The sequence below is a fragment of the Penicillium robsamsonii genome (assembly GCF_028829455.1).
Source record: "Penicillium robsamsonii strain IBT 29466 chromosome Unknown utg000001l_segment0_segment0, whole genome shotgun sequence".
NCBI lineage: Eukaryota > Fungi > Ascomycota > Eurotiomycetes > Eurotiales > Aspergillaceae > Penicillium > Penicillium robsamsonii.
Window position 1 is genome coordinate 898,833 of NW_026643219.1, and position 22,734 is coordinate 921,566.

The window sequence follows — 22,734 nt, forward strand, 5'->3', positions numbered from 1 at the left end:
CACCTTTGGTGACCTAAGATAACCCAAAGGCAAGACCTAGTAGCCGAAAACCAGATATCATACCCCTATCAAGATGATATGTAACAAACCAATCATATGGCCACCTCACTTCTTCTCCTCTCTCTCCAGCGCAGCCTCAATCAACCTCTTATACCCAACAACAGCCTCCTTAATCTCGCGGATGGTCAAAGCCTCATTATCACCATGAGCAACAAAAATACTGCCAGGCCCATACAAGTAGCGCTTGACGTCAGGACCGACCTCCAGATTCGGCACATCAGTACCATAGTTAGCAGTAGTAACATTGAACCCATCAACATCAACGTCCAAATCCTGCGGCGGATAAGACTCGCCATGCGAAACAAAGTCCAAAACAACCTCCGCCTGTTGATCCTTCACAGCCTCATCAACAGCGCGCTGGATAATCTCATGCGCCTCAGCAGGCGTACCAGCCGCAAGTCTGACAGCAACATCCGCCCACGCCTCAGAAGGAACAACATTCGTCGCGACGCCAGCGCGAATGACGCCAATATTCAGCGTTGTGGGTCCATACTTCGGGGAGGCAGGTAGACCGCCTTCTTCGACGGGGATATCACCTAGAACGTCGACGCGCGAGAGCGCAGGCAGAATCGCCGAGACGGCACTCTTGCCCAGCCACGGGTATCCTGAGTGTGCGGCGTTGCCGTGGGCTAGGACCTTGAAGCCGAGCATGCCCTTGTGGCCGGCGACGAGGGCTGCCTCGGTTGGTTCGCCGAAGATAATAGTGCTAAAGGCGTCTTTGGTGTTGAGGGTTGAGTTTGAGAAGACTTTCATGCCATCGCCGCCGATTTCTTCGCCGACGACGAAAAGGAGGCCCAGCTTGGCTTCTGGGGTAGAGTCTAGGGTTTCGAGGGTTGCGAAAATTTGAGCTGCAACGCTGCCCTTTGCGTCGACAGAGCCGCGGCCTCCTAGGATGAAGTCCTCTGAGTCGAGGGTGGTGGAGTCGGCGGTGGGCTGGTGCACGGAGTATGGGATGAAGGGTGGGACTGTGTCGATGTGGCTTGTGAGGATAATTGAAGGGGGTTCTGTGTAGGACTTTGGAACGGCGTAGATGTTGTAGCGCGTCTTTACGTCCTCTTGCCCTTTCACTGGGGGCACCTCTTGCTTTACCACGGTGAAGTTCCGGGCCTCCAGGTATTGCGCGACGAAGAGGCCGACATCGTGCTCGTTTCCGGAGATTGACTCAATTTTGACCAGATCTCGGTGGAGAGATAGTAGAGGTGAATCACTGATTATATCATCTAGGCCTCCTTGGCTGTAGCTGGGCTGGGAGGGCGTGGACACGCCCAGGAGCTGTTGCTGAGGTGCGGGGTGCGGAGAAGCCTGCACACCGGACATGATGGCCGCAGCCGCGAGATACGAAGAGAACTTCATTGGATGATTAGAGTACGTATATGTTCCAATTTTTATGTGTTCTGTATCCAGAATAATTGAATAACCCCGACACCCAGAGAGTTGAATATTTTGTGAAACTTGCCTAGGTCGGAGTCCGAGATCGGAAACAACCCCGACGTCACGTGGATAGATATCAAAACAATTGTAATTCCGCAAGGCCCTATAATATTACATAAGACACAGGTTCTAACCACTAGGCCAAAAAGGTCATAGCCAGATCTGGGCATGACCAGATCTGTCTGTAGCACTATATATACCAGGCCCCTAAAGCCTTAGGGGGGCCACACAATGGCTAGGATTAGGTGTAGAACGAGTTAAATCCTGTTGGATACAAATCAAGTCTGTCTTATTATATTGTTTGATTGGGTTGAATTGCCTTGGTTCATGTCAGGCCGATATTTTCAGATATTTGTCGAGTTCCCTGAGATGTATATTTTGTTCAAATATGAAGAGATTCAGGTCGCCATTCTGTCCAATATTGAAGGGAGTTATACAGTGGATATCTAGATGCTGGCACATCCCAAGTACTATCAAATTTTTTCATTCGTAATATATTTCCTGAAGAATGATTATATGCAACAAATCCACTGGCAAGTAGACGGTAGTCCTAAGCCCGAAGGAAGAAAAGCTTATATACAGCTAAGCTTTACAAGAAATAATAAATGACATACAAGATCATGAACATATCTACAGATATCTACATCGTACAAACATCGTTGTATCTGTGGATCATTGCTATACTGAGATCTGTTGTTACATGCATCCATATGAGTGATGGATTGGGAACCTGACATGATGCACGAGTAGGTGGTCAATTGGTCATAGCATACACATAGGACGATCATTACCGACATGAACCATCCCAGATTTACGTGGTGATCTTTTGGTAAAGCCATCTAACACATTGTTCTGTGTCGGGCCCACCTGCCTTGAGACATAGATACCCCCTTGTTATATTCCATCATAATCCGGCACCAATATCCTGGAAGATGGAGGAGCTCGATTGTTATGAAGCCAAAAGGGAGCATAGTAATGCTCGACACGGGAAATACGCTTCAAGTGGGAGTGAAACTAGCGTCCTATAGGCAGTGATCTACATGCTCAAGCTATTTACTCCCATAATGTATAAACTACATGTGCTAGTTATACAGGATATATGGTACATAACGACAATAATGAATGTCAATTTGCCACTTTGGCAATACCCCGAATCAAGGTCATTTCGTCTGGGGATCAAGGTTCCTGGAACTATGTATACTGGATATAAATATGGATTACTATTATGTCCCCTTAAAATTGAATAGTTCTTAACATATCGCGTTGCTCTGTTCAATATTTCCTAGCATTCTTACTGCATTGGTTTAACTTGCTTCCTGACACCCAAATCTTAGATTCCAACAGGAGCATGGAGTCTCATCGGAAAAGACTGCTTGCGACAACGGTCGATGATCGTGCCGAAACCAATCCCAACCAACGATTTGCAGTTATTCCACAGGGATTGGAAATAAGCGATGGATTCCAAGACCTTTCAATCAAAGACCTGGCACGGGCCGTGAACTTCATTTGTTGGTGGATCGAAAGCTCCATTGGACCGACACAATACCCAGAGACATTGGCCTACATGGGGAGAAACGATGCGCGCTATTTCATATTTATGCTTGCATGCCAGAAGACTGGATACCAGGTACCAAAATAAAGCCATTAAAGCTGAAGTTAGAACAGTCGGACTGATTCTTATAGGCCTTCTTGCCTTCCACCAGGAACTCGGACGAAGCCCATGTTCATCTACTGAAAGCGACAAACTGCACCAAGTTCTTCTTCAGCGAGCAGCGCCAAACCCGAGCCCTCGAGCTCCAAAGACTTGTTTCGAAATTGGATATATTCCAGGTCCCGACTATGAAGGAAATCCTCAGTGACACGCGTGGTCTAAAACACTATCCATATACTAAGTCCTATGCCGATGCAGAGAATGACACAACGTGCATCATCCATAGCTCTGGAACGACAGGTAAATTCCATGAACATGGTATTGTGAACCTGTACTAATTCCTGCTACAGCCATGCCAAAGCCGGTGTATCTCACCAACGGCTTTTTCATGACCATCGATTCTCATTCCCATCTCCCAAAGCCGACAGGTCGTCAGCCATCAATGTACTACGATCTGGATCAAACCGAGCTGGTTCTGGGTACGACGCCTTTCTTCCATCTACTGGGGCTAGTAACATTCTTGCTCTCAGTGTGGTTCGAAGTTCCCACTCTCGTTGGTCCAGATAAACCACTCTCCGTCGACCATATGATAGAGCTGATGCGCACTGCCCATCCCACAGTCGCAGTCTGCGCACCCTCCATCCTGGAAGACTTTAGTCACTCCGACAAAGCACTGGCTTGTTTGAAAGGACTCAAGTCCGTTTACTTTGGCGGCGCCCCTCTGTCCCTAGAAGCTGGTGAGCGACTGCGCAGGTATACGCAGATGATAACGATCATGGGAAGCAGTGAGGCTGGTGTGATCCCAGCACTGGTGCCGGAGGATCCAGCCAACTGGGGCTACCTCGAATGGAATGAAGCCTTTGGTGTGGAAATGCACGATATCGGCGAAGGTGTATTCGAGATGGTGATTCCTCGACAGGAGAATGCTCGCGATTTTAAGGGAATTTTCCACACTTACCCCGACATAAATGTTTATCCGACCAACGATCTATATACACCACACCCGACGAACCCACGTCTGTGGAAATTCTATGGGCGTAAGGATGATGTGATTGTCCTAAGCAACGGGGAGAAGTTCAATCCTGTCGGAATGGAAATTATCATTGAAGGACATCCGCTGGTTGGAAAGGCGGTGGTAGTCGGCCAGTCCCGATTCCAGGCTGGGCTGCTCGTCGAGCTGAGCGATGGAGGACCAGATATGGACGAGAAGGTCTTTGTTGATGAGATCTGGCCGACAGTGCAAATAGCTAACCAGGGCATTGCGGCTCATGGCCGGGTGATGAAGAACAAGATCTGGTTCGCAGTGAAGACGAAGCCATTTAAGACAACTCCTAAAGGGAGCGTGCAGCGCCGGGCTGTGATTCGAGATTACGAGAAAGAGATTGATGCTATGTATGCCGAAGACCTCGAGGATGACTTGGAGCAGTATCTACCAGAGACGTTGGACCGTGAGAGTGTTACAGAGTATGTTCGCCAGATTATTACCCGTGTTTTGGAGAAACCCAACATCACATACACTCAGGACTTTTACTCCGCCGGTCTTGATTCTCTGATGACCATTCATGTCTCTCGGGTGCTGCAAAAGGGCATCCAGTTACGTCGGCCAGATGTGAAAGCAGGAGCCATCAGTGCCCAAACGATCTATGGCAACCCAACAGTCGACCGATTGTCACGAGTCGTAATGGCTATCTTAGATGGAAAACCCCAAGCTGGTATCCCACGAACGGAGAAGATCCAGCGACTGGTGGAAAAGTATACATCCGATCTTCCAGCGCGGGAAGTCTGCCCCCAGAATGGACTGCATTCGCCTTCGACTGTGATACTGACTGGTTCAACTGGCTCACTGGGAAATTATCTACTGCATTCCTTACTGAGCAGCGATTCCATCGCTAAAGTCTACTGCCTCAATCGCTCAGATGCCGAATCACGGCAGAAGCAAGGCTTCGAGGAGAAAGGACTGCACCTTGACACATACGACTGGAAGAACAAGGTCGAATTCCTACAAGCCTCATTCGGAGAACCCCGATTCGGCCTGAATGAGTCCAAGTACGAAGAACTTCTCGATTCCGTCGACACCATCATCCACAACGCCTGGAAAGTCGACTTCAACCATTCCGTCGATTCCTTCGAGGGCACTCACATCCAGGGTGTGCGACGCTTTATCGACTTTAGCTTGAGCAGTCGCAGCAACGCCCATCTTCACTTCATCTCCTCAATCGGCACTGTAGGCGCTTGGACCCCAGAAATGGGTGCCTCAATCCCAGAAGTACCGATAGAGGACATTGCGGTCGTTCTGCCACAAGGCTACGGTGAATCCAAGTATATCTCCGAGCGCATCTGTCTAGAGGCCTCGCAACGATCTCACGTCCCTACGTCGGTGTATCGCGTCGGACAGATTGCCGGACCGACCACCGCGTGCGGACAATGGAATCCGCAGGAATGGCTACCGACGATCATCGCAACGTCGAAAGCGATGGGTAAAATTCCTAACCGACTGGGCTCGACCGCGGTCGATTGGGTGCCAGTGGTAAGCTGAAATCCCGAACACTATACATGGAGCTCCAAAACTCGGCCGGAGAAAAAAAAAAAAAAAAAGCCAAGACCTACCGCTGATCACTTTCTTGCTTTATTTAGGACACTCTATCGAATATTATAGTGGAAATCGTCAACACACGTCATAGCTCCGAAGAGCGCTGGGCCGTGTTTCATCTCACGAATCCTAAACGAGCACCATGGTCGTCTTTGATCTCGGCTATCCAGAGCCAGTATCCGGTCGAGCCAGTTCCGTTTTCCGCGTGGGTTGCCGAGCTGGAAAGTATAAACCCTAACAGTGCGGATATTGCCTCAAAGCCCGCACTCAAGCTTCTAGGTTTCTATCGTGGGCTCCAGGGCGATAGTGCTTTGTCTGTGGCGCTGGATGTCCGACGGGCGAGAGAGGCAAGTGTCAGCATGAGAACTCTCGGCCCGATCTCTCCCTCGCTCATGCGAAATTGGTTACAGCAGTGGCAATTTTGATTAGATTATATGTCTCAAAGAATATATCTGTCCAAGACTTTGTATATCATGTGGTATGTGTTCCTGCGAAGGGATTGATATGACATAACTGGAACAGCCCGAGATCGGAAGTGTCCCTTCCTAATTAGGTGATTACCTCAGTAAATTACACGATTAGGTTTTTTTCTTTTTTGCTTCTTTTTTGCTTCTTTTTATTTTATCTTTTGCCGAGGTGGCGGTGATTGGCCACCCAAGCTAGTAGACCCAGCCTATGCCATTTTCGACTGCCGTGCGGTCTGTTCTGTCCTAGTGACCTGCAGGGATACTTTTAGCGGATCGGAGAGATCTCCAGTGGAAAAAAGAAGGACAAAGAATCTGATACATCAGTGAAGAGTAAAGGTTGTTCCTTGGAAAAGGTGACTCGTCGAACAAGTCCCGTTGATAACCCCGAGAATCCAGGTGGTGCCAAGACTCGCCTTACGCCACCAAACTCCCCAAGGCACTGGGCACCCAACACGAACACCATGGCTTACCTTTCCTCTCTGGAAAAATGGAATGTTCCCCGAATTCCCCGAAGCGAGTCATGTGGATCTGACATCTGCCAGAAGGTGAAAAGGTGAAAGGATTTGCCCCCTCGGTACCTACTCATCCCAATGGTTATGATTGGATCTCTTCGTACCACTGTGCTATCACCAAGGTACTAGTTCGGAGTATACTCCAAATACCCTCGCACTTGGATTTCGAATAACCCTCTAAACCTTGTGCAACCCTCGTCATACTCGGACAAAGTTCTGACCCCTACGGGACCTGGTTGCTGTCCCTGGTTGCTGTACAAACGGGGTGTGGAGGGGTATACCTACTTGGGCCGAGTGATAACCGAGTCAATGGATAAGGATAAGCGGATGTATCCAATCTATAGAGCGAATCAGGGGGGACTGGGTCGAGATGGCATCATAATGGTTCTCTTGAATCCACTTTAGTCTAGATTGCCGATCGCACAGATTTTGTATACGGAATGTGTGGACGGGTGCACATGCTACACAACATATCTGTGTAGCCGTTGGGGGTTTAAAAACAATATGGGATACATGTGTGCAACTATGCAACTATGTAACTATGTAACTATGTAAATAGATTATGTCAATGGATAAAAAAAAAATAAGAACCCGGACTTTTTTAATACCACGGTTCACATGGTGTCAACCACCGGAACTTGACGGAGCATACCCTGGGAATAATATTTGTGGACTGAGTTTAGCCCATTGTTGTGTTAGTCAATTTTTTTAGGAATTCACATTTCTCCACTAACGGTTTGTGAGTCTAGAGCTAGTTCTATCCTTCTCACTCTTTTCTTCTTTTCTTCTCTAAACATCCAGTACTACCCAGGATTTCCCTGTTCACCAGTCCGTTTGCCGATTGTAAGCACTTTCCTGCCCAGCCAGTTAGTCTCAACTTGTTTGGTCCACGTCGCTCGGTGGAATTCATTGTTTTTCTATTTTCTGAATTTGGACTGTTTTCTATGTGCATTCCATGCTAACTGGTAGACTTCAGTTCCCGCCTTTCCCGGACTATACCCATCACACCGCTACCAGTTTCCGCCCAAATGGAATGACTTGTTCAAATTGAACGTCTTTTATCTTGTGGTCACCCCTCACATCCGATGCTGGACTGCAACCATCCCCTATATACCAGCCACCCCGTCCAGCGGCTCACAAAATGTATAAACTGTCTCAAATAATCGACGCGACACGAGAAAGTCTCGACGCGGACTCACGCCAGCCGCACTCCCAATTAACTATTAATACCTCTGCGCCGGCCTCACCTGCCACCTCTTTGTTCTCTGCGACAGGTCACAACCGCGTCTCCAGTTCGGTCTCTTCCCTCGTCTCTTCCTCGGGTCTGGGAAATTCAATGGACAGTCCCAGTCGGAGTCAATTAACTGGAGTTAAAGAAGAAGAATGCACACGCGACTCGTTGGAAGATCATTATTTCCGTATGTGATCAATCGCCACCGCAAAAAAAAACCTTCCCCCGATACCACAGTTGCTAATCTAAAGACTTTCTATAGAACATTTCGATTACCGCATGTCCGCAGAAGAGTCATACTTTACTCCCGTCGAGAACTCAGATAGCTACGATCTGAGCATTACCGGCATGGAGACTGCCCCATCACCGAAAAAGAGACGCTCAGACAGTGTCTCAATAAAGGGCGTCTCGCGCATCAACTCCCATATGTCGACCATGTCAGCCCGGTGGAAGACCAAACGATCCTCCGGTGGTGCAGAAGGCGATATTTTCCCGGATGATCTACGATCACGCGCAAACTCGGCGGCCTCCGCCTTGGCGAGTCCCGTCGTTGGTTCCATGTCGATGAGTCGGGTCGACTCGATTCCCCCTTCGCCCGCGCGAACGATCTTCGAAGAACGCGCGAGCGAGTCCGGCGCGCGCCCAATCGATATCACCCGAGCAAACAGTCTCAGCCAGGACGACAACGATATACAAAAAGCGACAACCCCTCTTCTGCCACCGTTTATGGGAGATGACCCAACAAGCGTCGCAGCATCACGCGTCCAGTCACCACTGCAGTCTCCCTCAGTCGCAGACGTGAACGAACCACACCATACCTACAATGTGACGTCCGACCCGCGGTTTATGGGAATTCTCCCTTCGCCACCTCTCTCATCCAAGCCCTCCGTGGCCTCCTTCAACCGACCACGCGCCAGCACCGTACGCACAGTCTCAGGCGAAGTAACGCCCCTCGTCCTCTCCGACCCGAACGACGAATGGGCCAACAAACTCGGTCACGCCAATTTCACCATCGTCCCCGAGCCCTACGACCCCGTGGCTTGCGACATCGGCCATTTCCAGCAGCTACGTGCAGACTGGGATATTGCGCGTTGCAATTTTGCCAAGCATCTCGTCCGTACGGGCGAGCACTACGGCGTCACTTCGAACATTTACAATCTCACCGTGGAAAAATGGGAGTCGATCAACCGCGAGTGGGCAACGCAGCATGAGGCTATGCTCGACCAGCTCAGCGCTATTGATGGTGTTGCGCTCACCCTCACCCAGTCTAATATCCACCCTTGCCAACAAGTCCGCATCCCACGTCTGCATGACAACGACAAGTTCCCTGATATGGGCGATGAGGATATTGTCGGCCCAATGACTGTGGCACCGGCTACGGAGATTGCAGGTCCCTGCCGTTCTGAGAAAAAGAGGAATTTCTTCCGCTTTTTCCAGGATTTGGTCTCCCGACCTTGAGACCTGAGTCATTTCGTTGCGCTCAGGTTCTTCTCTTTCCCCCCCCCCCCCTTTTCAAGCGATCCGCAACGATAATGACGATAGATTATTCCCCGCGCGCATTTTGATCTCGCCCGCACTGTTACGATTAATGTCTTGTCTCTCTCTTTTATACTTTTTTTTTTTTTGGCTTTGAAACTATAATGACTCTTACGACTCACGATCCGGCTCAGCGACTACTGTTCTCGCCCCGAATCATGTCATTCCTTCGTCTATATCCCGAGTCTTGTCTTTTCGAGGGTTTCTTTTCCATTTCTTGGTCTTGATGTCTGCATCACCAAAGACATCATCCCTTCAACAGTCGACAAGAAAGAAGAAAGGTTAACCCTTACTGACTAGGGTGTATCCACCCTTCCTCTCATTTCTGTCTTATACATAACTATACCCCCCATACACCAAGCCTTCCAGCCCGTTGTACCCCATAGACTTCAACCCTATCCACCCACTGGTCCACAGAGACCCAAAGCCAAAAAAAGCATTGAAAAAAGTACCATACCCTTGTTTCTATATGTATATATCTTGCTGCAACATATGATTATCATATGCACATGTCTATAATTACATCTATATTTACATTTTACATACAATCTATAAACATAGAAAACATAAGGTCTGTACAGAAGGGATGACATGGTGCATAATACAATCCCCACACGTGGGAGACCGAACTACCGTTCAAGTATAAAGTGCGTGTAGATGAGTCACAGAGTGTCCATGTACAACAACACAGTGGAGTGACTTGGCTCCTAGTGTGGGTCGGCCACGTTGTGAAGCTACCGCCATTTGAAGAGTACAAACGTATAAAATACCGACATGAACGACTGTGGACTTTTGGTACAGACCTGTATCCACTGGAGACACGTCTATAGCGCATGATGCTGGTACCTGTACCTGTCTGTGCCTTGTCTTGGCAAAGAGGGTCGGGTTATATTGATATTGTAAGTCTGAGTCATTTTCAGATTCAGATTCAGATTGCGTCCGCTGAGTTGGTAGAGTGGGGGGTTCAGGCGACAATGGAGTGTATAGTGCCTGGGGTTGTGTGATTGCGTGCTTGCGATATGTGTCGCTTACTACTAGGACTCCATGTACTTACCAGCCCTACATGCACCTAACTATGTATGCATCTACTGTAGGTGATATAGTTATGCGCTAGTCTGGAAGGCTATACGTCATGTCTGAGATAGAGCTTTGCTATAACACATACAATATCCCACTCGCATCTATACCCCTCAGTGTCCACATCCGAGCTGAGAATGCTTTGATCTCAGATTACCGCAGAACCGAAACATACATTGACGCAGTCGAGATCAACATTCGTGCTTTTGAGGTCAGGTGAAACCTAATCAACAGGTAATAGGTTCATTGACACGAGGCGTGTTTCGGCTTCAATACATGCGGCACAGAGATCAAGATGAGCAGAGAACACTGCAGGCGTAAGCATATGCCACGAGACGTGAATAGTAGGCGTATAACCAGTCCTGGTTTCAAACCCAGTACTGGCCCCAGAGCCCCTTCGCCTCTTCGCTGCCGTGGAACTGGAACTCGACGGGAATGATATCGTCAAAGCCCTCGTCCAGTGTTGGTGCGCGGAAGCGGCGGCCAAAGTCGCCGAAGGCGATGCCGGGGAGGGAGGTTCGGGATTCGGGGTTCTGGTTGGGATTAGAATGATGAGATCGAGATTTGAGATGGTGAAGATATTTATACGTACCAGTTCTTTGTTGGATGCTCGGACGGCGTTGTTATGCTTGCATAGGTCTGGCGTTGAGATGAACTGTACACAACGGATGGGGATTTTGAGCTCTTTTGCGAGATTTGTCCAGTGAGCTCGTGTTTCTGGGTCGGCGTTCGTGTTATCTAGGGTCGGGTTAGATCGCTTGAAAATTAAGCTGGGAGAAGATGGAAAGGAACGCTATGACGTACCGACTACCACGGACTTCTTGGCTTCCAAGTGCTCACGGGCGACCTTGAGACATTTCGGACGCTGTTGTTCGTCAGAATTCGATTTCAGTTTCATTTCGAGTTGGTTCTAACGCATACCGTCTTGAGAAGATCTTGGTTGACTCGTTCATAGCCTAGAGGCTCCAGATGGTTCCAGTAGAAAGTGGACTTCCCAGCACCTGGGCTGCCACAGAAGATAACAAGTTCAAGTGGATGTTTGCGAGTAAAGGGTTTGGCTGCGATGAAGACCTGTCAACAATCTGCCATGGGTTTCTTGCAGGGGATATCAAGTTCATTGGAAGTAACAAGACAGCACATACCCGGCTCTTCGAGATCTGTCTTTACGAAGGACATCGGATCAAAGCCCATCGTCGCCGGCTCCGTGATCTGCCCGAGGAAAAACTCCTCGGGGGTCTTGAATGGCATACCGATGTTGGTAGCAAGTCCCCTAGAGGAGCCGAGATCAGATTCTGTCACACTATACTGATCGTTATGATGCTCTTACCGATCCACAGCTGAATGATCACCTGGCCTTCCGGCTGCATCACCGACGAAAATCGACGCGGGCAAGTCAACACCCGCAACATCGAGATCATAGTCGTCTAGGAACTCGCGCCACATCCCGAGACGGGGTTTCCTATATTCAGGGTCTGTCGTGGCCGCGTAGACGCTGACCGGGAAATCCAGTTCCGTCATGACGGCGGTCATCTTTTCTTTGAAGTTCGACAGGCTTTTGGAGTCACTTCTTCCGCCCTTGATATCCTTCTGGGTACTGATCTTCTTTTGGTTGGAGAAGATCACAACTTGGAAGCTGTCAGAGTATAAGTTTGAGTGAACGCATCTAATCCTATACCCCGAGTCTGGACATACCCCTCAGCATTGAGCTCCTTCAGACGCCCCGGAACTTTAGCGTTCCACCATTGCCAATCAGTAGCAGACTTGGGAAAGACATTGCCCGATTTGGTCTTAATCAAGGTTGAATCCTATATATTGACGTCAACAAGGCCCTCTATCTCGACACTACCTGTTCTAGAGTTCGTTTCAACTACTTACTAGATCAAATCCAGCAATTCTGCGCTGTTTCTCAGTGTAAGGGCCAGCCTTGCCGGTTATCTGCTTCCCGATAATAACACTTGTGCCTATGACCCGCCATGTGATCGGTTCGGGCTTCTTTTGTGAGGCTGGGGTGAAAAAGTTCGCTGCTGTTTTCTCTATACATCAATTCAGATTAGGGGATTCAATCACCAGTGAATAGTAAGACTCACTGGTCACTGTCGACCCAAGCTTGCGACGCAATGGTGGTGGAGAAATGGGCTGGGTGGGGGAGGCGCTTCTCTTGGCTGCCCCCTCGGCCATTCTGGCAGTTCGGGCGAGTGAATACGTCGTGAAAAGTTTAAGGAGAGATTTGGTGTGGTGGTTGATTCGATCGGTTTTCGCAGCGAGTTGCAGTTAAATCTGAGGTGTTTGACGCGCCCCGGACGCGGGAACAATCACGAAGTCACATGTTCTGAACATGTAAAGTGAATTGCATACAGCCAGGTGTGTGACATTCAGATTTAAGATTGAAAGATTCAAAAAAAAGATAGGACGAGGCAAGAAGGGTCTCCTTTAGAGACGGGAGTGAAGTCATATCTATTTTTGATGCCCGGCTTCACTCGAAGACTGGATGATGTCGGCGCGAAACGCACGGCAAGCTCGGATGAATTGCTTTTGAACTCCAATCCGGCAATGTGATTTTTTTTGGCTCTCACACTTTTTTTTTTTTTTTTTTCGTGGTGTTCGTCCAGGTAGGAGAATAGTTGATGGTTTACCCTCTCAGCTATGGTCCTACCCGGACATTAGTATAGGCGTTGGTCTTTTACTTATGGAAACTATAAGAGTACTTCGGCCTTAATACTTCTGTCTCTACACTCACTCCGGGGATGAAAATAATGAAAATATGCAGTGGACTTGATTGCTCTGGGTATACTTCTTTTTTTTTCAATCAACGCCATACCGTCACTAGAGACCGGATATTTCATGGTCTCCAGCATGCTCAAACGAAGTAGGAGTGGACATCTACTTCGCTCGCGTATCAAGGGACAGTCGATCTGCCTGCTCCAGGAGGACCGCGGACTTCAACTGCTCACGCAGTCCAAAGAGATGCTGCGAGGCAGTCTTCATCGTCTCCTGATTGCTACCATCCTGGACAATGATGAAGGCCTGCAGCACATAGCTTCCGCTCTTCTCAAACAGAGTCATATCCTTCAAAGCAGGCAGCTGCCGCCGAGGCACATTCAACTCACCCCCACCCGGGTAGTGCAGCACGCGATGCAAGAAGATAGCAATGTCATTGTGGATGAACATATCACCTTCGATCACATATTCAGTAGTGAAACTAGAACAGACAGGGTTAGTTCCTGCGATCATGAGACCGACTCGATGGCGCCACTCACTGATAGCCCCACGCATTCATATATTGCACGACATCTCCCAGCGGCAGCGTGGCACTAGACATCAGACGCGAGGTAACCGCCGAGCGGGTGCCAGCTTCCGGGATATCACGGAACTCCAACTTCCATGGCTGACGTTCATAGTCGTAAGAAGATGGAGAAGGTTTCGAGTCCTCCATGCCGGCCATGTGAGTGTCTTGATCGACGGGGTCAGTGGGCCCGAAATCCGTCTCGGAAACCGGACCAACCACTTGGGTGTAGTACATGTTCCCGTTCAGCATCTTGTTCAACCGCTGCAGGTCTCCCTGTTGGAGGTCCTGACTGGCTCCGGTGCGACCCACCAATCCTGGTTTGCGGTAGGCTTTGAAGATCAACCGCCGCTCTAGGCAATGGCGGGGCTGCATGGCCGTCAATCCGGCAAGCTGCTGAAGAAGCTCATGATGTTGGTGGACTGGAACCGAGGCGAAAAGCGACTGCTCATGCATATTGATATGTGTAAGGTAACGGGCGGGTGAATCCGGGACGTGTTAGTCAGGGTCCAAGCTTGAGTGGCGCAATGGTTATCAGAGATCAGGTTATTTTAATGTGTCGCTGTTATTGCTAATAGCGTCCTAATGGTCCTGTTTGGTCTGTTTGGTTTGCCTCTGTTTCTTGGCAGTATGTTCAATGTCTCCAGCCTTGAACTTTTCCGATGTCTGTGAAACCCTGGAGTATCAATTCCGGTGCACAGATAACTGCAAGATGTCGATATATTATCCAGTCAAAATTCTGGAATGGACTTTTTTGCCTCCGATTGCGGGGGAGGTCTGTGTGGGCAAATAAGCTTGAATGGACTATGGGGAAGGATAACAGATTGTCCAGGGACCGGGGTGATGATTGGCGGATTCGAAGTTCAAAGAACGCGAAAAGTAGGCGTCAGGCACCGAAAAGGCACCGAGAATGGGGAGGAGCTCACTAGGAGCTCACCGGAGTCACAAACTAGGGAAGGATCAGAGATATGGCTTCACTATATTGTCTTGGAAAGAGGCTTGCACGGGGATGGGATTCCGATGCAAAGTACTAAAGGAAAAGAAATATGGCGTGACCTATTCCTCAATGTACTTGATTATACCGTGTACATATTTTTGTATGCTGCACGTAGTAATAAATATTGTAGATGTACTCGATTGTACCGTGTACACTGTACACATCCCGGTTCCGAATCGGCTTGGCCCAATTCGGTAACTCACCCTTCTTATCTTCTCTGCTTTTCCCACTTGCCCCCTCTTCTTCACCTCTCTGTAATTCTCTAATACTCTACATTCACCTTCTCTCATATACTCAAGTATTCTTACTACCTCCAAAAACCATAACTCACTCTCTTGTTGTGACTCGCCCTCTCGGTCGGATTCGGATATTACCGGACCCGTTCAATTTCGCACATTCCCGCGTCAAATTGATCTTGCCAACCTCCCACCTTCACAAATAACTACCATATATCTACCACTATGCGTGTCACCTCCATCCTCAGCAGCGCAGCGCGCACTCCTCTCATTCGCTTCGTTGGAAAGCGCTCCGTCCCTAGTACGTGAAATTCCCATTTCTGAGCTCCAAATTCTCCAGACCGGAGCTAACCTCATATTCCAGAGTCCATTGACCACTCACCTCGCGTCCACCCCGCCTCTCCCACTGGCTCTCTCCCTGACTCCTTCGCCACCTACCGTGCTAAGGCTCAGCAGCACGGCCCTCTCGGTCGCTCTTCCTTCAGCGGCAGCATCGGCGGCCAGCCCGGCGCCTCGCTCGGTTCCGTCCAGCCTGGGGCTGGCGAGTTCTTTGACCGCGCTGAGCTGCCCTCCCGCTTCGGTCGTCTCCCCTGGACCCAGGCTGAGATGGAGGCCATTGAGACTGGCGGCGCGAGCATGTTCGCATAAGCGCTCCCTCGGGCAAAATATAAATTTCTTTTCTTTTTTCAAAATGTATGGATGGGACATGATACTTCCTGTGGAAGTTGCATGATGAGCGGGCTGGGGTCTTCTGGAGTTTGCGGCTGGTGACGCGCGGTCATGTTGACTTTGGCCGACCGTCCCATTGCCAATGCCTTCGCGGTCGCTGGGAAGACCTAATGCTTGCTCACTCGTTCCGAGAGTTTCCGAGACCAGAAACTCTCACCTTATACCTTGTTCCTTGTGATAGTCGGAGGCCATTTACAAGGGCGTCTTTCTCTAGCGGTCATTCTTTGCCGCCCTTTTTTTTTTCTCTCGGTGTTGTCTTGTACCCGGCGCTGGTGGTTGATTTATCTCGGTGTTCTACTTTCATGCGCAACATGCAGCTGTATCGCCCTGATGTCGAAACGCGAACTATGCGTTTTATACATAGATATTGGTCAGGAATTGGTTCCTGTTACATAGGCTCTGTGAGCACTATTCGAAGAAATGAATTTCTCGAACACTTAAGCTTTTTCTGGTAGATGCATAATACTCTCGAATATAGCAAGCCCATAGCGCTATATCGAACTATAAGATTATCATTAAGTACTAGGGATAGAATGGTACGTGGTCTCAAGCACGTGCCTTCCCCGACTCTACCTCGATCCGAGCAACCTTGTTTACTTCCCATCCCGAGGCCTGAACATGACCTCTCACAGTGATCGTGAGACGCGGTTGACTTTCCAGGAGACAGATGAGGCTGGAAATCCGACTGCAACCTACGTCTACTCCGATGTCGCTTCTTCAATTACTTCCACGGCTGGGCGAGTAGATCTAATTGTAAGTGGTCCAATGTCATTTCTTACATCCCCGTATCTTTCTAGCACGTTTGAAATGACACATGGCACACAACCCAAGTCATTCCCACGTGTAGCCTGTCATGCCGAGCAGGCCAACATCCCGTTAATGTCCTGGGATACCTGCCAATCGCTTCATAATCTGTTTCCTGAACACAAATCCTCTCTGTCTTGCATTTATTATATTGTATAAAATCCCTATGATATGTTGGTTTAAATATGGATGTCATTGCATGATTCAAAAAGCCTTACAACGCTATACTGAAGCCTCCAAAATTCTTGATCTTAACTAACCTAGTATAACAGAGCTCCTCTTCATCTACCTCATGGTCAGGCAAGCTTCTAGTCAGCTCGCTGAGTGATGTTTTTCTTCCTTCTGGGTACCCCCAAAGTGTCAGCAATGACTACCTCCCGTGAGTACAGACAGGAACCTATTGGAATGCCTGAAGCATCCCCAATCTACAAAAAAATGCTAATATAAACCCTAGATATCAAATCTTTGTAAGCAATCCTCAGCATTCAGAGACAGAAATCTCATGACTCGAACTTCTGCTCTACCATACCAAAAGCAATATCAAAGATCCACTAGAACACAGTTCTAATACCAATCCACCGCAAACAGGACTCCCTCCAAGCCTTTTGCAGCTCAATAGCAGGCCTCCTCTCCTCCAGAGCCGTCCTTCAAGGTCCATATCCCACCCATAGACCAAACTAAAACAACAAGGAAGCAACTAACACTTAACCCAATATACAGGAGTCGGCGTGGGCAACGCCAACGCTTCTCCAACCTCCGCCTTACTCTTACACATCCTGCAAGATATATCAGGCCGCATTGCAACGATCTGCTTCGCTCACCGCGTCGGTACAGCCCTCGAGCCAGAATGCAAAACCTACCGACTAGCAGCTGATGTCTTCAACGATATCGCCATGATCCTCGACTGTCTCTCGCCGGGTGTTCCTGCCGGACCACCGAGGGTGGTTATCCTCAGCACAGCCGGTGTCCTCAGGGCGCTCTGTGGCGTCGCTGGGGGTAGCTCGAAGGCGAGCTTGAGTGCTCATTTTGCCAAATGGGGGAATCTGGCGGAGCTTAATGCCGTATGTGGTACAGTGTCTTTGGAAATTGATAGGAAGGATTAACCTGATATATTTTGTCGTGCAGAAAGACTCGTCTCAGGAGACCGTCATTTCTCTTTTCGGCATGCTGGTAAGCCTATCCCTACCACTCTCCATCAAGAACCCCAAACGTCCGAATCAGCCCTAACTACAAACCACAGGTCGGATCCGTAGTAATCTCCCACATAACCAGCTTCACCACAACCTGGCTGATCCTCCTTCTCCTCCTATCCCTCCATCTGAGCATGAACTACGCCGCCGTTCGCGCCGTCCAAATGACAAGTCTAAACCGCCAACGCGCAAACATCGCCTTCTCGGCCCTCCTAGACTCAGACAAGGGTCTAGCACTAGCTCTCAATCTCGATACCACCCCTACTCCTCCTACACCCACCAAAACTCAATGGACAATCCTCACACCAGCACAGGTATCAAAACACGAACGTATCTTCCACCGAGACGGCGCGTTACAATGGACACAGCATTCAGACACAGATACAATAACCCACCATCTAGGATCCGCGCAGATAGGCGTGTCGGTTTCTACGTTCCTCGGATCTGCGTCTAGTAGATCCTTCAAAGATACCCTCCCGCTCGAGCGCCTTGTGGCTGTTTTCGCGGGTGAATTGTATATCTTGTTTCTGGTCCCGACTGATACGGCTGGTGGTGTTAAATGGAATGCATCGATTCTTCTGAAACGGGGTTGTGGTGTTGGACAGCAGTTGAAGGGGTGGGTTCATGCTTTATTGGCTGCGAGGGTTTTGGGGAAAATGATTGGTTCTTCTCTTGATGTTGTTCTTGCCGTTGTTGAGGGGACGCTTGCTTTGTTGAATAGCGAGGCGAGGTTTGAGAGGTATTTGACGGGGTTGAGGTGTGTTGGGTGGGATGTTGATATTGCGGCTTTGGAGACGAGGGGTGGGAGGAGAATTGATATTTGATTGCATTTACACTTGTACTAGTGGCTTTTGCTTTTGCACTTACACTCACACTTCCTCTATCCTTGACTTCTCTATCCTTGACTTCTGCTTTTACCTTCGCCCTATTAATCTTCCTGTCCGAACCTATCCGATAACTACATGTAAATGTAAGCAAAGTCACATCACCCATCCGAGTGCCGGATATTGCATTAGCATTAATCGAATGGTTTGCGAACCGGGGTTACGTGTGCATCTGTACAACACTTGAAAGTCTATACGTCTCCCCGGCTCCGACATGTCTTGAGTGTGACATGTGTGACCAGGATCAAGAAAAAAGTCTAGATAAGACTTGATTTCGGGATTGAGAATACTTGTATGCCTGATGTGTATTATTTCGAATTGAGACATGTTGAGGTTAGAAACAAGGTCTTGGTTTCGAAGGGGTTTGCCAACGGTCGAATGCATAGTCTATGCAGGTCTGCGTAGTCCCAAGACTAAGGACACAAAACGGTTCATATTGTATTTTACGGTCTACTGATGGACTACTGATGGAAGAATGATGTGAAAGAGGGGGTATCAAGTCTATTGATTCAAATCCCAGAGAGACCAAGACAATGTCTCAACAAAAACGCCATGTGTCCAGAGGACCTGTAAAGCCAACAGGGCCCTCTATCCAATCTATAGATGAGAACATGATATGATATATAAGGGTTTCTTTCCCGTGATGCCATCCGCTGCAAAAAAAAAAAAAAAAACCACAAGTGAAGTTGGAAGATGCTCAGCCGGAGACATCTAAGAAAATAAAAATAAAACAAACAAACAAACAAAGAAAACGCCGGTTTCGTATGCTTTCAATGCATCATGCTCTCATACACCGCCAGTATAAAACGCTCGACAAAGGCTAGAATGAAGAATGCAGGTAATTCATGCAAGATGTGTTGAGATGAGAGGTATCGTTGCGGGGGTCGTAGTTGTCGTGAGTCAGGTATGTTTTGTAGGTTTTGTATATGTCGACAAGAGTCGAAAAGGAGGAAAAGAATAGGCAATTAGTCGTCAAGACCAAGAACCTTAGGATCGCGAGGACCACCGCTGCTGCCTCCAGTGGAACGCTTCTTGAAGCCAAGCTTCATACCCATCTTCTTCCAAGGGTTCTCGGTGCGAAATCTGGGGCTGTGGATGGGAAGATGCGGCTCGCTGGCAGGCGGGGTGGTGGGCGGCGTCATGGGCTCCTCGGCGGTGGGACTGGACTGCGGGGAGGAAGAGTCGTCGGTCAGAGAGAGGTAAGATGACTCGCCGCTCGTGCTGAGAAGGGCACCGGAAGTGCGTTTGCCGATGGCATGCACGGCGCCGAGAGACATGGTTGAGCGGCTGTGACCCGTTGCGGGAAGATCCTTGGTGGACGACTGCGGGGAGATGCGCTTCGACACGCGCGACCGCACCCTTTTCATTGGGTGTTCATCCAGACTGGTCGATGAGAGACTCATGAAGTCGTCGGGTCCCATGAAAGGTTCGGAGGGTCCCATGGACGGGGAGGTGGTGTGGCTGTTGACGAAAGGGAGGAAGATGGATTCCTCCATCAAGTCGTGGATGCGCTTCACAGCGGAATCTAACGTCTCCGGCATGGGGGGTGTGGACACGTTCTTGTACTGCAGGAGTGCGTCTCGAACTTCGCTCGACAGGTTGATCTCGCGAGGCGACCCCGGGAAGATGTATGCGGCCAATAGACGTTTCCAAAGCATTCGCAGGTGCTGAGTGTCGGAGGATTCCGATTCCATAGCGGCGTGTCCGAGTCTTTCAGTCAAAGCGTAGTAGGAATCCCGGTACCGGTTGGCTTCCATGGTGAATTCCAAGGTTTCGAGACAATGGTTCTGGGAGAGGTAGGCCATGAAGGCGCTCAAGGTGTATGGAGGGGGAGCAATGTTGGCCAGCACCTCGTCGAGCGTTGGGTGCATAGAGAAGGCCCCCGACGAGATAGCCAGGCTGACTGGCCGGGAGCCAGATGATTCCATATCCTCTTCGGAGTCGCTGTCTGAGGAGGTGGGGGACAATTCGGGGGTAGCGGTAGGAGTGTGATTCCGGAAGAAGAGGGACGGCGCCAACGTCTTCTTTTTAAGCATAGCGTATAGTGTGCGTCGGGGACCCTTAATCGGCTTTTTTCTCACCGGACGTCCCCTGCGTGTGGGACGAGGCTCCAGCTTGTTTAAAGAGCGGCGGGTTATCGGGATATAGGCATATAGGATTGGCAGGGGTAGGAGAGGTCAGGGGTGGTAGAGTCGTATATAGTGAGAGGGCAATATCAAAAAGGTAATAAGTGGGAAAAAAAAGAGAGGGAAGTCTAAGAAGAAGAATAAAAAGGGCAAAGATTCTGGAATGATTCATGACGATACTTGGGTAATCGTTACGGGGGGGCACCTCAGTAGACTGAAGTGGATCCTCCCAAGTGGATCTATGTGGTGACGCTAAACTAATTTCTGCGCCCAAGTGGAGTCTTCTTTCGATAAGATGTCATAATTGGTTTTTTCTTTTTTTCTTTTTTCTTTTTCCGTTTTTCTATTTTTCTCCATTTTTCTCATTTTTTTCTCATTTCTATTTCCTCATTCGGCTTACTTGATTTTTCTTTTTTCATGGAATTTTCTAATTGGTTTTGACTTTTGTCTTAAAGTGGTAACATGGTGAATCTCACGTTTGAACAAGCGCCTTGAGATCTGCAAGGGATGCTTTGAAAATGTAGCCTCTGTCGAGATTAAAATGAATCTACCTTGGAAGTCCTGGATATTCACTTATGTAACATATGTATCCATGAGGCCCATAACTACTTCCTTGTTTTGATCACTCCACAATCCTTCCAGAAGTCGTACGTGTAAGCTTCCACGGGTTCTAGAAGAAAAAAACGACCAATGCGCCCAACGTGGCGACTTTGAATTTTCGCTCCCCTGAGCTCCACCGAACACGAGGAACTCTTCTGAGATGCATGTTTGTCTACTGACCATGTCTATATTCCATTTCCTTTTGATATCCAGTTTCTCTACTTCGTATCTACTTCCTAGAGCCTCTTATCTCCCGGCGCCATCCGAGACCGGAATGTCAATCTTCGACCCACGGTTCTGTGTATTGTCAATAAAATACATGATAAGGCTGTGTTACGGCATTCTCTCCCTTACATCGAGGGTACTCATGTGTCTTGCACGTCATTCAACTCCCCTGTCACCTTGATATGTTTCCAAGGTTATATATCCAGGAAACTCAATATAATCTCGCACTAGTTCGGGCTTGTATTCAATGCCAATCCGGCCCTGCCGATCCTTGACTCTTAAGGTCTGTACCACACTGGAATGTCACACAAGCCTTTTCTTTCTCTGGATGCGTATGTGGTATTCACAGGGATAAGAACATTAATTGATTTGGTGGCAAATGGAAGTAAAGTCGGAGTACTCCGACTAAATAGACAGAGTTTACAGTTTATATAGACTACATTCCTAAAGGATTCGGTGTGACCTGTCTAGACCTTCTAGAATTCTAGAAAACCGCATCGAAGCACCTTCAATCCACCTGATCGCCACATCCGTAAATGAAAGGGAAGATAAATTAAAATGATCTGACCACCCCTGAACGGACTCAAGTTCCACACCCAGTCACCCGTAGAATCAGAGTTTTTTTTACGTAGATCCGGGTGTCGCCACTCCATCAATGATTCATGTTCTCCGAGTCTGCCCATAACGTATTTTCATGCATGCCAGAAAATCTCTCACGGTTTGATATGGTGATTTACGCGCCCAATGTTCGGCCGAAATAATGGGCTCATACTTCTATACAAGGTGGTGATAATGCCGATTGAAACCGAGCGCCAAGACTTGGGAGCTGGGAGATCGGAGGCTTCAGGCACCTCCGGTGTAGATCCACTTTTAGTGATAAGAAGACTCTGCACTGTTAACCACTGTGATCAGACGGAGTACTCCGTAGAATTTACATGATTCATGCATGATTGTCATCGATGTTTTTAAAGTCACGCTCTGGGCCAGGATAAGGTTACTGTGAACATGGCTCTTGGAAGCTTGGTTAGCTTATCACCTTGGATTTGACAAAAAAATATACCACGTTTACTTGCATGGCCAGAGCAATCCATGTAAGATATTTTAA

At 48.7% G+C, this 22,734-nt stretch overlaps 8 protein-coding genes across 8 annotated transcripts; 4 read left to right on the plus strand and 4 right to left on the minus strand.

The window, feature by feature from the left end:
- Window positions 1–105: 105 nt before the first annotated feature.
- Window positions 106–1,413, minus strand: N7447_000374 (M20 family metallopeptidase; the record flags this gene model as incomplete). The annotated part of the gene is made up of 1 exon (XM_057224650.1): window positions 106–1,413. One exon carries the CDS (start codon window positions 1,411–1,413, stop codon window positions 106–108), a length of 1,308 nt encoding a protein of 435 aa, XP_057088666.1.
- Window positions 1,414–2,839: 1,426 nt separating this feature from the next.
- Window positions 2,840–6,157, plus strand: N7447_000375 (putative NRPS-like enzyme; the record flags this gene model as incomplete). Its single annotated transcript, XM_057224651.1, has 4 exons — window positions 2,840–3,118; window positions 3,175–3,442; window positions 3,493–5,669; window positions 5,777–6,157. The coding sequence occupies 4 exons, from the start codon at window positions 2,840–2,842 to the stop codon at window positions 6,155–6,157; spliced, it is 3,105 nt and encodes a 1,034-aa protein (XP_057088667.1).
- Window positions 6,158–7,852: 1,695 nt separating this feature from the next.
- On the plus strand, window positions 7,853–9,400 carry N7447_000376 (uncharacterized protein; the record flags this gene model as incomplete). The annotated part of the gene is made up of 2 exons (XM_057224652.1): window positions 7,853–8,129; window positions 8,205–9,400. 2 exons carry the CDS (start codon window positions 7,853–7,855, stop codon window positions 9,398–9,400), a joined length of 1,473 nt encoding a protein of 490 aa, XP_057088668.1.
- Window positions 9,401–10,923: 1,523 nt separating this feature from the next.
- On the minus strand, window positions 10,924–12,733 carry N7447_000377 (putative DNA 3'-phosphatase Tpp1; the record flags this gene model as incomplete). The annotated part of the gene is made up of 9 exons (XM_057224653.1): window positions 10,924–11,088; window positions 11,148–11,293; window positions 11,360–11,420; window positions 11,477–11,613; window positions 11,698–11,825; window positions 11,883–12,188; window positions 12,248–12,360; window positions 12,431–12,588; window positions 12,643–12,733. 9 exons carry the CDS (start codon window positions 12,731–12,733, stop codon window positions 10,924–10,926), a joined length of 1,305 nt encoding a protein of 434 aa, XP_057088669.1.
- A 702-nt stretch (window positions 12,734–13,435) lies between these two features.
- On the minus strand, window positions 13,436–14,294 carry N7447_000378 (mediator of RNA polymerase II transcription subunit 18; the record flags this gene model as incomplete). The annotated part of the gene is made up of 2 exons (XM_057224654.1): window positions 13,436–13,754; window positions 13,813–14,294. The coding sequence occupies 2 exons, from the start codon at window positions 14,292–14,294 to the stop codon at window positions 13,436–13,438; spliced, it is 801 nt and encodes a 266-aa protein (XP_057088670.1).
- Window positions 14,295–15,296: 1,002 nt separating this feature from the next.
- On the plus strand, window positions 15,297–15,719 carry N7447_000379 (alpha-ketoglutarate dehydrogenase subunit KGD4; the record flags this gene model as incomplete). Its single annotated transcript, XM_057224655.1, has 2 exons — window positions 15,297–15,372; window positions 15,436–15,719. The coding sequence occupies 2 exons, from the start codon at window positions 15,297–15,299 to the stop codon at window positions 15,717–15,719; spliced, it is 360 nt and encodes a 119-aa protein (XP_057088671.1).
- A 1,251-nt stretch (window positions 15,720–16,970) lies between these two features.
- On the plus strand, window positions 16,971–18,618 carry N7447_000380 (RUS1 family protein; the record flags this gene model as incomplete). Its single annotated transcript, XM_057224656.1, has 4 exons — window positions 16,971–16,983; window positions 17,325–17,665; window positions 17,730–17,774; window positions 17,845–18,618. The coding sequence occupies 4 exons, from the start codon at window positions 16,971–16,973 to the stop codon at window positions 18,616–18,618; spliced, it is 1,173 nt and encodes a 390-aa protein (XP_057088672.1).
- A 1,025-nt stretch (window positions 18,619–19,643) lies between these two features.
- On the minus strand, window positions 19,644–20,714 carry N7447_000381 (regulator of G-protein signaling domain-containing protein; the record flags this gene model as incomplete). Its single annotated transcript, XM_057224657.1, has 1 exon — window positions 19,644–20,714. One exon carries the CDS (start codon window positions 20,712–20,714, stop codon window positions 19,644–19,646), a length of 1,071 nt encoding a protein of 356 aa, XP_057088673.1.
- Between the last annotated feature and the right edge of the window lie 2,020 nt (window positions 20,715–22,734).